This window comes from Castor canadensis, chromosome 14 (assembly GCF_047511655.1).
Source record: "Castor canadensis chromosome 14, mCasCan1.hap1v2, whole genome shotgun sequence".
In the NCBI taxonomy this organism is placed as follows: Eukaryota; Metazoa; Chordata; class Mammalia; order Rodentia; family Castoridae; genus Castor; species Castor canadensis.
In genome coordinates, this window is record NC_133399.1 from 113,405,434 (window position 1) to 113,418,653 (window position 13,220).

The 13,220-nt window shown below is 42.1% G+C and overlaps 1 protein-coding gene across 2 annotated transcripts in view; it reads left to right on the top strand.

The window, feature by feature from the left end:
- Csmd1 (CUB and Sushi multiple domains 1) overlaps positions 1-13,220 on the top strand; it is a 1,661,894-nt gene that overhangs the window by 1,530,369 nt on the left and 118,305 nt on the right. For both annotated transcript variants that reach the window (XM_074055299.1, XM_074055300.1), the window contains exons 44-48: positions 959-1,104; positions 1,805-1,885; positions 2,939-3,052; positions 7,805-7,993; positions 11,927-12,073. In XM_074055299.1, the coding sequence (XP_073911400.1) occupies positions 959-1,104; positions 1,805-1,885; positions 2,939-3,052; positions 7,805-7,993; positions 11,927-12,073 (677 nt within the window). The remainder of the gene's footprint in view (positions 1-958; positions 1,105-1,804; positions 1,886-2,938; positions 3,053-7,804; positions 7,994-11,926; positions 12,074-13,220) is intronic.

Consider the following 13,220-nt stretch of genomic DNA (forward strand, 5'->3'; position numbering starts at 1 on the left):
TATGCATTTGTCATCCCAAGATACTTGGGGTTGGGGACTGCTGAGATTGGGAAGATTGCAGTTTCCAGGCCAGCCACGCAGAAAATGTTTGTGACAACCCATCCAATAAAGAAAAAAGCTGCACATGGAGGTGCACGCCTGTCATCCCAGTGACAGTGGGAAGCATAAAGTAGGAGGATCGAGGCCCAGGTCTGCCTGGGCAAAAAGCAGGACCCTGCCTCCAAAATAACCAGAGCATAAAAGGGCTGGAGGAGTGGCTCAAGTGGCAGAGCACCTGCCTAGCAAGTGTGAAGCCCTGAGTTCAAACCAAAAGACTGCCAGAAAAAAGGACGGAGGACCTGTTCTAAGGACAGTGAGGACAGATGTGAGGCCAGGCTCTGTTTGCAGAACGAGTGGCTCAGTTTGGGATATACAGTGGCAGAGGGTGCAGGAAGCCTAAGAGGCTGGAAGGAGGTGATGAAGACTGGACCCAGCGGGCTTGAGAATGAGGAGAATCAGCGTCAGTCATTCCCAAAGCAGAACACAGCCAAAGCTCACAGGGAGGAGGCCATGCATGGAGAAAACAGGGTCATGGTCTCAGCAGTGGATGAAGGTTGATGCCAGGGAAAGAAGTAGAGAGCCCAGTGCCTTCAACTTTGTAATTTCAAACTTAGCATCCAGGGAAGGTGGTACTTTCCTGCTTTTTAGGAGCAGTTTGAATTCATTTTTAAAAGTTGGCATAATCACACAGTAGTGAAATAGACATCATTTCATTTGGACTTTAAAACGTGGGAATTTGAAAGGTGGCTGAACAGCTTGGCAGTCCCTAGAGAAAGCAGGGGCGGCTGCCTGCCTCTGAGCACCTAGAGCCTGGAGGTCCAGGTCAGGCCAGGAGAAGGTCAGCTCTCAGGAGAAGGCCTTGTGGATTTCGGCTGTGACACAGAACTTCTTGGCCAACTGCACTGTCTGTATTTCCTAGGGATGGTCCTGACCAGAATTCACCTCAGCTCGGGGTCTTCAGTGGAAACACGGCACTGGAAACGGCTTACAGTTCTACCAACCAGGTCCTGATCAAGTTCCACAGCGACTTTTCCAATGGAGGCTTCTTTGTCCTCAATTTTCATGGTCAGTTTATTTCCATCCTATACTCCTGGCAGAGAACTCCAGCAGCTGTTTCCTGCAGTTGCGGACCCACATCTGTTTCCAACGCCAGTCTCTTGACGGCCATCTGAGGGCCTCTTAGGGTTGTCCTGTCCTGGATCCCTTTGGGTTTAGTGAAATCCCTATTATTATCCCACATGTCATCAGGTCATGTTTTATAGCAAGCAGGAACTCATTCCAAGATAAATATAATGAAACTGGTGTGGAGACCATGAACCTATATTGGGAATTCTCGGGTTTATGTGTCCCTGTATCTTTTGGAATAGTGTCACAGAACAACCAGTGGGACAAATGCAAACTCACTGATATTGAGAGTGAGCTCTGAATGGTCTGGCAAAAGTGCACAGTCCCTTTCTCCCACCTGGGGTACCCAGGTGACTCCTCAGGACAGAAAACAGATGGGACTGTACCAATCTAAAATTGGAGTTGGAGTCAGGCTATGTTTGGACCATTTCTCTTGTACATTTACAAATGCGTAAAGTGAGTTGATTTAAATGTCATCATTCTTTCAATTGCCCGCTGTCTTTGGGCTTTAGCTATGACTTCACATTGGGTGATTATGTGGGCTTTGGAGCTTGAGAATGTCACAAAGCAATGATTTTTACCACAGATGTTTTGGTTCATAGTGTCTGCAATTATGATTTTGTTTTTCATGAATGGTTAGCATTTCAGCTGAAGAGGTGCCCACCTCCTCCCACAGTCCCCCAGGCCGACCTGCTTGCTGAGGACGAGGACTTTGAAATAGGTAAGACTTCCTCTGTGACATGGCATGGGATTTTGTCCTTTTATACCCACCTGTTATGGCAGTGGGACTCAGACTGGCGAATGGGAAACTTGTCTGCAAATAACTATCCCAAAACATTGCTGGGGCCTGTGCAGAGATCACAGGTCAAAAAGAAGATGGTTTTCTGTGTTCATTTCTGTAATTTTTATTTGTTCTGCCACTTTAATTTTGCTCTTGTCATTTTGAGCATTTTTTTTCCCTCTATGACATTACTTGTCCTTTTGTTTTGAACAAAGTTTTTCACAGGCAGGCTTCAGCAGATACATGGTTTAATAAGGGATCAATTTTAACACACTTGAGAAGGAGCTTAATAATTTGTAGCTCTAACCATGATGACTAACATCGACCTTCATTGACAGTAAAAAGTAATTGGTAACATGTAGTTAGTGATCATCTTTAGAAATTCTGCTTTATCTTCCTATATCCGTGGCCCAGTTTACTAGATAACCATCTGGTCATATTAACAAAGAAGCCCTTGCATGTGTCTGCAGCAAAATAATTGCGACCCAGGATTTCTCAGTCCCGGTTGAGCACACTTCATTCTGTTGTCACACCGTGTTTCAGACTTCTGGTCAAACTGTGACCCAATTTCTATTCTGCTCATAATGGCCCAGTTAATTGGAACACTACTCATTGGGTCAGGGTCACGAGAAAGCCCGTCTGGTCATTCTACAGCCATTCTGTCATACCACTCAGTCTTGCTTAAGGCCTAGGTATTCATTGCACTTCACTTATTTATTTTTATAGTCTTTGGGGACACAGAACAAACATTTGTCAGGGAAGGAAATTGTCACAGCATTTCCTTATGAACATTGGTTAAGCTTAAGATGACATGTTTGTAAATTGAGAATTAAAAGTGATACTTTTTAAAGCAGCATAACACTGAATGGAGACGTGGGTTCTGAGATAGTCTGCACATTGGTATAATGCATCCTGGTCACAGATGTTGACTGTAATCACACATGCTGAATGTCCAAGAAATACTTTCCCAAGATATTGGGTTAACTCTTTCAGGAGACTTTGTGAAGTACCAGTGCCACCCTGGGTATACCATGTCAGGGAGTGACACGCTGACCTGCAAACTCAGCTCCCAGCTGCAGTTCGAAGGCTCTCCCCCAGCCTGTGAAGGTATGTGCGCTGGACGCCACTGTCCCCATTACTCTGAAAATCTTTGTCTGGGTGGTTTGAATTTAACCCATCTGTGCCATGAAATCCATCTGTGCAATGAAAACAGAAGTATCTGATGATTTTTAATGAAAGTGTTCAAACATATTGCAAAGCTGAAATTATTACAATTATTTACTTATTTGACAGTAATGGGGTGTGAACTCAGTACTTCATACTCTCGAGGAAGGGGCACTACCGCTTAAGCCATGCATGCAGCCTAGGATGAGTAAGAAAGCCAAACCTGGTACCACCATGAGCTCCACCATGAATGCTCACTGCTCTCCCTTCGCTACCTGTCTATCTCTGAATTCTTCCCATCCGTCCACTACTCTGTCTCATATTTTGGGTACTTTTAAGGCAAAGTTTGTTTGTCATGAGAATTCCCTGTCACTACTTCTGAATGGGCATAATTAGCTGCTGTCTAAATTTTATGATGTACAACCTATAAAAAACCAAAATGCACTGATCTCGTGATTTTTATATCATGAGATGTAAAAACTATCTTGAAAATAAATCAACTATATCAAAGATCTTAGATAATCTACAATAATAGAACAAGGTTTTAGAATGACTCAATTGATTCGATGGGCTACAGTCCAATTAGATCATTTTAAAAACATCATTCAATAGGCCGCACTTCCAGCAACAACTGGAAGGAAAACACCAGACAGCAGCAGATCAGTTCAAACAGCCTGAGTTAGTCAGAGATATCATCAACTCACTATCAAAAAATTTCAAATTAAATTTAAAAAATCACGATGCAGATGCAGTGCCTTGAGCAATGGGACTGTCCCTTTCTAGGAACCCAAACATTATCACTTACTAGGGAGACAGAAGCAGCTGAATGCACCCAAGATGTAGAAGGTGGAAACCCAGAGCCTGGGCCTACAGTGACTGTGGACAGTCACTAAGTCCCCTGTCCCTCAGGCATAAGGAGAACATATTATCTGCCTATCACTGAAGTTGTTGTAAGGACTCAGTGATTAATAACTGAATTATCATTTTGAGTGTTTTATAATGCCAATTGTCTACCCTATAAAAGGCACTCTTCTTTGCATTGGTAAAGTTTGGATTTCACAGTGATTTTGTGAGTGCGCCTTCCTGTGGATGGATTTTCTCTGGACGCCTCAGAATACTGTGTGTAATCACACACGACAGCAGCCTACTCGCTGCAAGAGAAGTTTCCAACATCTGAAAAAAGTTAGCATGCAGTTTGGAACTAATGACAAGTGAATATCACAGTAATTTAGCTAAGTCCTTAAAAAATATAACTTAAAATTTGCACGGCATGAGCCGGTGGGTATGGGGACCCCACTCTGGAGGGGCTGCCCCTGGGTCTGCACTTGCTCAGTGTTCCCGGGACAATGAGGTGTAAGTCAGTGAACCCAAGCCTCCTCCTCTCTCCTCTTCGAAGTCAGGGGTCACCCTGGGTGAAGTCAGGAGACCAGAGTCATTTTCCTAGAAAAGAATCTGTCCATATCATATCACCCTAGCACCCATGATCTACTTCTGGATTTATTTTGTGTGTGTGTCAAGATGGGAGGATCAATAATATTTGCATTTTGAATAAAAATGAACAGGCAGACGTTCCCATTTGTAAAGTACATTTTGATCCCTATTTAAGTTTCCCAGGATGGAGGACTTTTAACAAAAGTAGTCTTACCCCATTCCTACACCACTCTTAAAAACAAGGAGCTTGCCTCTCCAGATGAAGCCGTTTACTGAAGTGAGGTCTGATGTCCATCCTTAAACACAGTGAGGCATCGCACCAGTGTGGTGTGTGGCTGCCCACACTGCAGGGCTCCAGGTGTCAGTGCTGACCGCCTGTCTACAGAAAAGTCTGTTTTCACAATTCCCTCAGACCTACTGGTTCTTTTAAGAATAAATCCTAATTACTGGAAATCCTCACATGTTCCTGATCCTATAGTACTTATCTTAATCCCATGTTACTTTGGCCAAGGCCTGCAAGACGCATTAAACAGTGAGTTTCATGTCTATCATAAGCCTTGCATTTGATTTTTCTTCAACGAGGGCTGAGGGCTCGGGCACAGGTGCGTGTCCTAGAGGCAAGCATCTTTCTGGGGTGTCTGATGGGGTCCTGGACAGGCACTCTGTGCACCTTGGAGGGCAGTGGGTTTTTAACACGTGCTTGCTGCTGGAGAAACGTGTGACTCTGCAGAGGAGAGGGGACATGTGGAGTTCCCACTCTGGTCGGGTTGCTCTTGGCAAGCGGTCAGAGCAGCGAGCATGAAGGAGCAGTTTCCTGCCAACCAGCAGGAGGCCAGGCAGAGGGAGACAGGAACACCAGCTCATGGGGAAACGCTCAAATGTGGTTGTAAAGCAGAAAGTCGCCTCAACAGTGGTGTTAAATGTGGCAGGAGACATGACACCCATGGTGTCACTTGTATTTTCATTTCATCTCCTCTGAAAAACAAAAATAGCATTTGAAGAAACGCAGGAGTAAAAAGGTCATGCCACCAGCCACTTCTCACCCGGAATAGCAGTCCTGTCCCCTGCTGGGATTCGCAGGTGGCTTGCAGCACCTCAGTGGACAGTTTTCTATTTCCATGTGGTCTGAAGCCAGAGTCATTTATTAACTCCAGCTTCAGTCGTAAAGTACACTGGCAGACAGGGCAGAGAGACAGGCAGTGCAGTGTAATCCACAGAACCAAATGCGCCTCCCTGCACCTTTGTGTGGGGAAAAGGCTTTACACGTGACTGTCTCTAAAACACCTATGCTCAAGTATGTCATCTGTTTAAGAAGGACATTTGCAGCTGCTGGGCCTCCTTGTGACCCTGAGGGGTGGCTGTTATGGCCCTCTGCTTACAGCAGAGCCAGGAAGACTTTTGTCTCTCACTGCAATGTGGATACAGAGCTGTAGGACTTCCAGAACCCTCTCAGGCGTGCACAGATACCAACTCTGACTTATGTGCCTGTGTTCTTTTGAAAATATCAAACTATCCACTTTGGAGTGGGCATAATATAGTTTGCAGAGTAGTTTTGAAACCAAATGAATGGGCTCTGGTCTTGGTGAGTGCTAAGCCAAAAAGCACACCTAGGAGACAAAAGGTGGAGAACAATTTGTTACCCGTAGCAGGTAAGGAAGCACTGGGTTATTTCAAGCAGTGCTGTCTCCAGGACCGAAGCATGGGTGTTTTGTTCTGGGAACTTACACATACGTGGAATGAAGCACTTTAGCCTGAGCATGCCCAGTGTAAGGTCACAGTCAAGAAGGAAATGTGGGGGACACATTTCTGGGTGTGCTCAGGTCAAGGTCATGTAGCACATGTTCAAAGGACTGGAATGGCTGACTCCAACACTTCTGGGAATGCTCAGTTCAATATTATAAGGAGCCATGTCGAATCTAGTTGCTTGAAAGAACAAGTCAGAGTGACTGCCTAGGTGACTTTGGCTGTCTCTGCAAGTTTCCTCCAAGAGTTTTAGTTGAAATAAAAAAGAAAGAACAGTTCTGCAGTCGTGTTAATGCAGGAGTTGACCTCGAAGGTGCCTGCCTGGACTAGCACCTAGACTCTCACAAGCATCACTAAAGAGAGTCATATTTTTAACTGAGGCTTTTAATCTGTGAGTTCTGGTTAGAATTATTCTCAGTTGCCTTAACACTAGTTAGTGTTGTAAATATTTTAGGAGACTGACCTAAAATGCATGTTTAGTTAAAGGGATCTGTGATAAGTTTCATCACTGGTGTTTTTTTGTCTAAACATTTTCTAGATTTTAAGGTACATTTCAAGTACATTACCAAAATAAATGGAAAAAATATGAAAAACCCCTTTTTCATAGTTACTTGAAAAAGACCTTTTCATCTGTTTGAGAAGTGTCATTATTTTGTAGTGCATGTGTAAATAATATGAAAGTTATCTCATTAAAAGAAAATAACTCAATAATAAGATATTTTTCTTTTGACAAAAGTTCATTTTCATTGAGGAAAAAAAGTTATTTACTGAGCTTTTTAAACACAATAAATAGTTTTGGCTTATCTTTGTCTGGTTATATGTCATTACCAATAACACAAACAGTTTTCTCTTAATAGATCCATGATCCAAGTATTTCTGGAATGTAGCTTGGGTTAACATTGAGGGGAATGACTATTTAGGGAGCTCTTACTGGTGACTCCCTTTTGCACACTCATACTCGTGCAAATTATCTTTATTTTAATTAACCTGGAAGTCACTGAATAAGGAAAAAACAAAGCAGGAGAAGAGTGTGTCACCATATCCACAATACCTTAGCAATCCACTCAGAAATTCCTCCCTTAGGAGTCATGAGTCCTGCTGCACGCCGTAGGAAACTGTGCGGTCCAAAGTGGGTGCCAGGCCACATCTGTCTGATTCATTCCATCCCATAGCCATGCATATACATCAAAGCCAGAATAAATAAGGTTTTTATTTTGTCAAAGAATCACCACCTTTTTGTCATAAAATATTGGAGCAGGGAGGTCTTATTTTGGTCTTGTTGGGAAAAGGTTTAGGGTGGGGGTGGTGTGTGCGGGCTTGGTGCACACCCCCGCAAAATGGACGACACCCATTGCCCACTGTTAGTGTTGTTCTTCCACTGTTTGATCCTGTACTAAATTTAGAGCTCAGGGAGACAGCCTTTTCTTTCCAACGGCTGTGCACACCATGGGTAGAAAGCCTCCTGTGGAAGCTGGACTCAGTTTTGTTGAAGCAAACCTTTACTTGTGCCTCTCTCTTCAGCCCAGTGCCCCGCAAATGAAGTCCGGACCGCATCTTCTGGAGTCATCCTCAGTCCAGGGTACCCAGGCAACTACTTTAACTCCCAGACCTGCTCCTGGAGTGTTAAAGTGGAGCCACACTTTAACATTACTATCTTTGTGGACACATTCCAAAGTGAGAAGCAATTCGACACACTGGAAATATTTGATGGTGAGTTTCTCCAGTCTCTGTACAGCAGCGACCTACAGGTCACCCATCAGACACCATGACTTGGACATGTTCTCGAGTTAAATTGCATCTTCCCAAACCAAACAGAAGAAAACGCAGGGGGTTACTTGCACATTCTTACAGATCAGGTGGTCTTAACGTACCACCGTACTGCAGTTGACACTGCAATTTTTTAAAAAGGAAGAACACTATGAATGTGAGTTTTTAACCAGTCCTTCATGTGGGGAGCTCACAAAACCCATCCTTTCTTTCCCAGTGACTGTATTGATTCACAAAGTAATATAGGAAAAATAAGACGCCCAGTAGTGTTTTAATCACTGTCAGTGATTGCTTTACTAGATGTACATGACAGTAATGACTCACAGAGACTCCCGATGGGAAACGCTACGGGTGGGTCTATGGTTTATCATTATTGTTTGAAGTACTGGGGTTTGAACTCAGGGCCTTGCAATTGCTGGGCACATGCTCTACCACTTGAGCCTTGCCTCCAGCCACAGGCTTGTTTTTTTTTTTTTCTAATAATAATAAAGTTCAGTTTATTATAATAGTAAGACTATTATCTAGTCTTAAGATTTTTAGAAAATTGTAGCGAGCATTTCAGTACAGCAGGGCACGTAGTTGGACTGTCAGTTTGACAAGGAGCAGACGATATTATTTTTCTTTGTATAGATGCATCATCACGGCCCAGAAAATGGACCAGGATACAATTAGGGAACATAATAATAGGATTTTCTCATGTTTTGACAGAGTGATTATTCAGTTCAGATAAATCACAGTCAATTCAGTGGAAAAGCATAAATAAGTCTAATTGGTTCTTTGTGGTTTGTATTCACTCTGTGACCTGATGAACCATGAATGTCAAATTGTGCATATGGATAGGTCACATGAATCATTTCACCTATTTCTACTAAATTTGAAATGAAACTCACATTTTAGATATAGAAACAGAGGACTGGAGAACAATCCCCTATTTTTACAGTGTTTCTTAAAAGTGTAATTCCAAAGAGATGTGCATCTTTATTTATTTATTTTTGGTGGTACTGAGGTTTGAACTCAGGGCTTCAAGTTTGCTAGACAGGTGCAGTATCGCTTGAGCTGCGCCTGCATCTCCAGACATGTGTTCATGAAGACTTTTCCCTCAGTCTTTTGAGTGCAGGAAGTAATTCACTAGCTCAGTGCAAAATTGGGGTTTGTTTGTGGTGGCAGAAGTGAGGTAACACAATCCTGTGGCCTATTAGATGTCACAAAAATATAGAGAGGGAAACAGCACCTGTACAGACCATGTGTGTCTGCATGCATGTTTGCACACACGTATACACGTGTTCTATACATACCATATAGAATTGAATATATGTAAATAATTATGTTGAATTTATGCTTGCTATCTTGTTTCACATCAAAGAGCAAAATCCTTATCCATAATTTATGTACTGATTGCTTGCTCTCTGGTCTCCCCAAAATATGCACAGACCATGCCTGTGGTCAAGGTATACCATAGAGACAGTAACCTAATGGTCTCTGTCAAAACGATCACAGTTCTACAGCTGGCATTGTTCTACTCTCAAAGATTTTCCTACTAAATGAAAGGTCAGAGCTTGATATGAATAAAGCTTTTAAGTGATGACATTTTTATTGCGACAAATATCCTGTTCGTCTCTTCTTTGGTAACACAGGGGCTTTTTTATAGTCCATGAGCTGACCAGAAAATAGGCTGAGTATATTGATTTTACAACTTCATCAGCCCAGAAATGTATTACTCTCTGTGGCTCAAGCTTGGATCGCCCCCAGTTTTTAAAAATAGGGTTTGGATCATCAGAGGACTTATTCGAGCAAAAATAACAATATGGTACACTGCTAAAATGCTTGCCAGTGACAGTGTGGCTCTTTCCTTTACCAGACACACTTTGAAACTGGCCTGGGACGTTCGCTGCATTTCAGGCAGGGAGAACAGATGGGATGGGATGAGTAATGGTGTGGAATTAACGGCACCCGAAACTTCACACCTGCATCCTGCCATGAAATGACAGCGCAAAATACCCTAAGTTCAGGTCAATTAATTTCCCAGTGTTGTTTTATTTCAGAAGATACATGATGTCTCTAAACAGCCACACTGCACCCTCACCCCCAGCCCACACCTCTGCCTTCTGTGGTTGTGAAGCACGGTCATCCTTTGGCAGGCATCTGCCTGTCTGTCAGGACACTTGTGTCTTCACAACCAGAGAAGAATCATTCCTGAGGACCCTCAGCACCAACCTAATTGGCTGATTTAGGCTGGTGCTAGTTTTCCGTAGGTGTTTCCTGAGGCCACCATAACAAGTCACCACCAACCGGGTGGTGTAAGCAACAGAAATTTATTCCTCACAGACCTAGAGGATGGAATTCCTAGGAGTGGGCAGGGCTGGTTTCTTTGAGATCTCTCTCTCTGGCTTGTGGATGCCTCCTTCTCCCTGGCTCCCCACGTAGTCATCCCTCCACTTCCTGTAAGGACACCAGTGAGACTGGATCAGGACCCACCCTTGCAAACTACTTTAACTCTTTCGTAAAGGCCAAATATCCAAACACAGTCACGTTGTAGGACGACACCATTCTGCTGGAGACGTAGAATACAACGGAGCCTTTAACAGTTTTATTTGGGAAAATCACTACAAGAGCTTTGAGAGTTATGCAGCAGATACAGTTGTGATTTCTAAATATCGTTGCATGAATAAAAATTCTATGTATCACTCTCAAAGATTGGTGGCACTTTCCCTGATGACATTTTTATTATGAATTACAACAAGAACCACATCCTGTAATGTTTCCTGGGAGTGAACTGCGCAAAATACAAAGTCAGGGACACTTTTAAGACAAGGAGATGGCGCTGAGTCCACCAATGGACCTGGAAGTGCCCCCAAGTTCTACATCCAACGGGGACATTTCTCCCAGTAAGTGACGTGGGCTGTGGACAAGACAGTGACTCTAGTTGGCCCTTGTGTTAACTATGCACTTAATAACTTTGTTTCTTTAAATTTTGAAAACAATTCAAATATACAGAAATAATAAAAATAAAAATGAATTTTAGGATATTTTTTCAAATTTACTTGGGTCCTGCTCTTATAAAGAAGCAAAGCACACCGATCAATTTAGAGTCTCCAGCCATACATAAGTCCCTTTGTGATTCTCCTGCAGGGCCAAGTCTGTGTGGATCACTGCTTTACCTGTTTATTATGTAATTTATTCTTTATCTATCCACCTAGGCATCATCTGTCTACACACACACTTGATATACTGAATACTTTTGAATTTTTAGAAAGTTTCAGTGATGTTTATCTGAATGGATATTTTAGACATCAGTGTGCCATTCTTGGACTTGCTTGTGCAGATCCATGTTTATACTATTAATTTTCAATGCATTACAAACTTATTTTTGTGGAATTTACAGGACTTCTTAAAACTCCAAACTGCTATTTGTGGTCCAAACTTTACCTTGAGAAATTAAGTTGGAACACATATTTTTTCTATATAAGTGGCATGTAGGCACATGTACTGGTTTATAGAAATATAATTAAATCTTTGGTTTTACTAGTTATTCCCCAGGTCATTACCTCAACTTCCACTTCCACAGGACTGCAGAGAAATATCCAGGTTCTATGACCCCACAATATGGGGACACTAATGACAAAGCCACTTTAAATACTTGAGTTACTACAGTTTGCAATTAATAGCATATGCACCGAGATTTTTTTCCAGGTTGCTTTTATTTTTATCAAGGAATGTATTTGTTGCTATGATAATTTGGGATTCTTTTTCCACTTTAGAACTAATAGCTGTGTATAATATATATAGAGAGAGGGACACCAACTGAATCAGGAGCTAAAAGCAGTTTTGTAGAGGTTAACTCATATGTGAACTGGTTTGTTCTTCTGTTTCATTTAGGTTCTTCCGGGCAAAGTCCATTGTTAGTTATCTTAAGTGGGAACCACACTGAACAGTCAAATTTCACCAGCAAGGGTAATCAGCTATACCTCCGCTGGTCCACTGACCACGCAACCAGCAAAAAAGGATTCAGGATTCGTTACGCAGGTACGGAAATCACATTGAGACTTAATATGGAACTGTTTTCAATGCAAGCCATCTTCATCTAAATAAACCAGGTATGGCGATACATGCATGTAATCCCAACTCTTTGGAAGGCAGAGACATGACGATTTCTTTTCAAGACCAGCCCTGGGACTTCTTATCTGAAAAGCAAGAAAGGGCTGGGGTTTGGCGCAGGCAATACAGCTTTTGCAAGCATGAGGCCAAGGTCAGTCCCCAGTACTGCAAGGAAAAAAATTTTCTCTTTTAAATGGAGACTATAATTCAGATTCAACTTCTCATTCTTACTAACTGCAGAGAAAAACTTTGATGGGAAGTTACCCTGTGATAGGGCTCCATGCTCTGTTACCAAATTTGTTGGTTACTATTTTAAAAATTATTGTGAGAATGATAAACCTTTGAATTGCATACCATCAACAACAAAGATAATTCCAAAAAGATAAAATAATATGATCAAAATTAATATTAATACATTTAAATGTTGAGGGAGTAATCAGGAGATTCTATAGTCAATAATTAAATAAGTGGTAATCTCCTAGTAATAGTACATTGTTTTATCTGTCTGACTGTCTCTTCATCCTTATGTAGGCATATACTTCATATATTAGCAGTCTATATTTTGTATAAGCATATACAAAAAGCATAATAGTTTGTATATGCATTTCCATATCAAAATGTCAATTATTTAACCCATTTCCATATACTTTCATCATCGTTAGTCAGTGTTATCTATAGTTATTAAATTATTCAGCAAATTTATTAAGTCAGTCAATGCTTAACCAATCCAATGTAATCTACACCAGTTTTTACCTCATCCTATACCAATAGGGAGACCCTTCTGAGTCCTTTAGTAACAAAGCAAAGCTATCTAAACTTTCTCATCTCCTAGTCAACATACCTGTGTCCACTCCTGAGATGCCTTTCCTTAGGAAAGACGCCATTGTGACAGTAAGAGGCAGAGGTTTGCCTGTTCTTCGGCTGGTGTTCAGGGCCCATCTTGGTCTTGGGAGTTTGAAGATAAGGTTCCAGCTCACTCTAGTAGGGAGACATCACGAAACCTAGCGAGCAGTCAGGCTTTGCAAAGGCTCTGGACATGAGAGCAAAGGGCTTGATGTTCAGGCGGTCTTCCTGT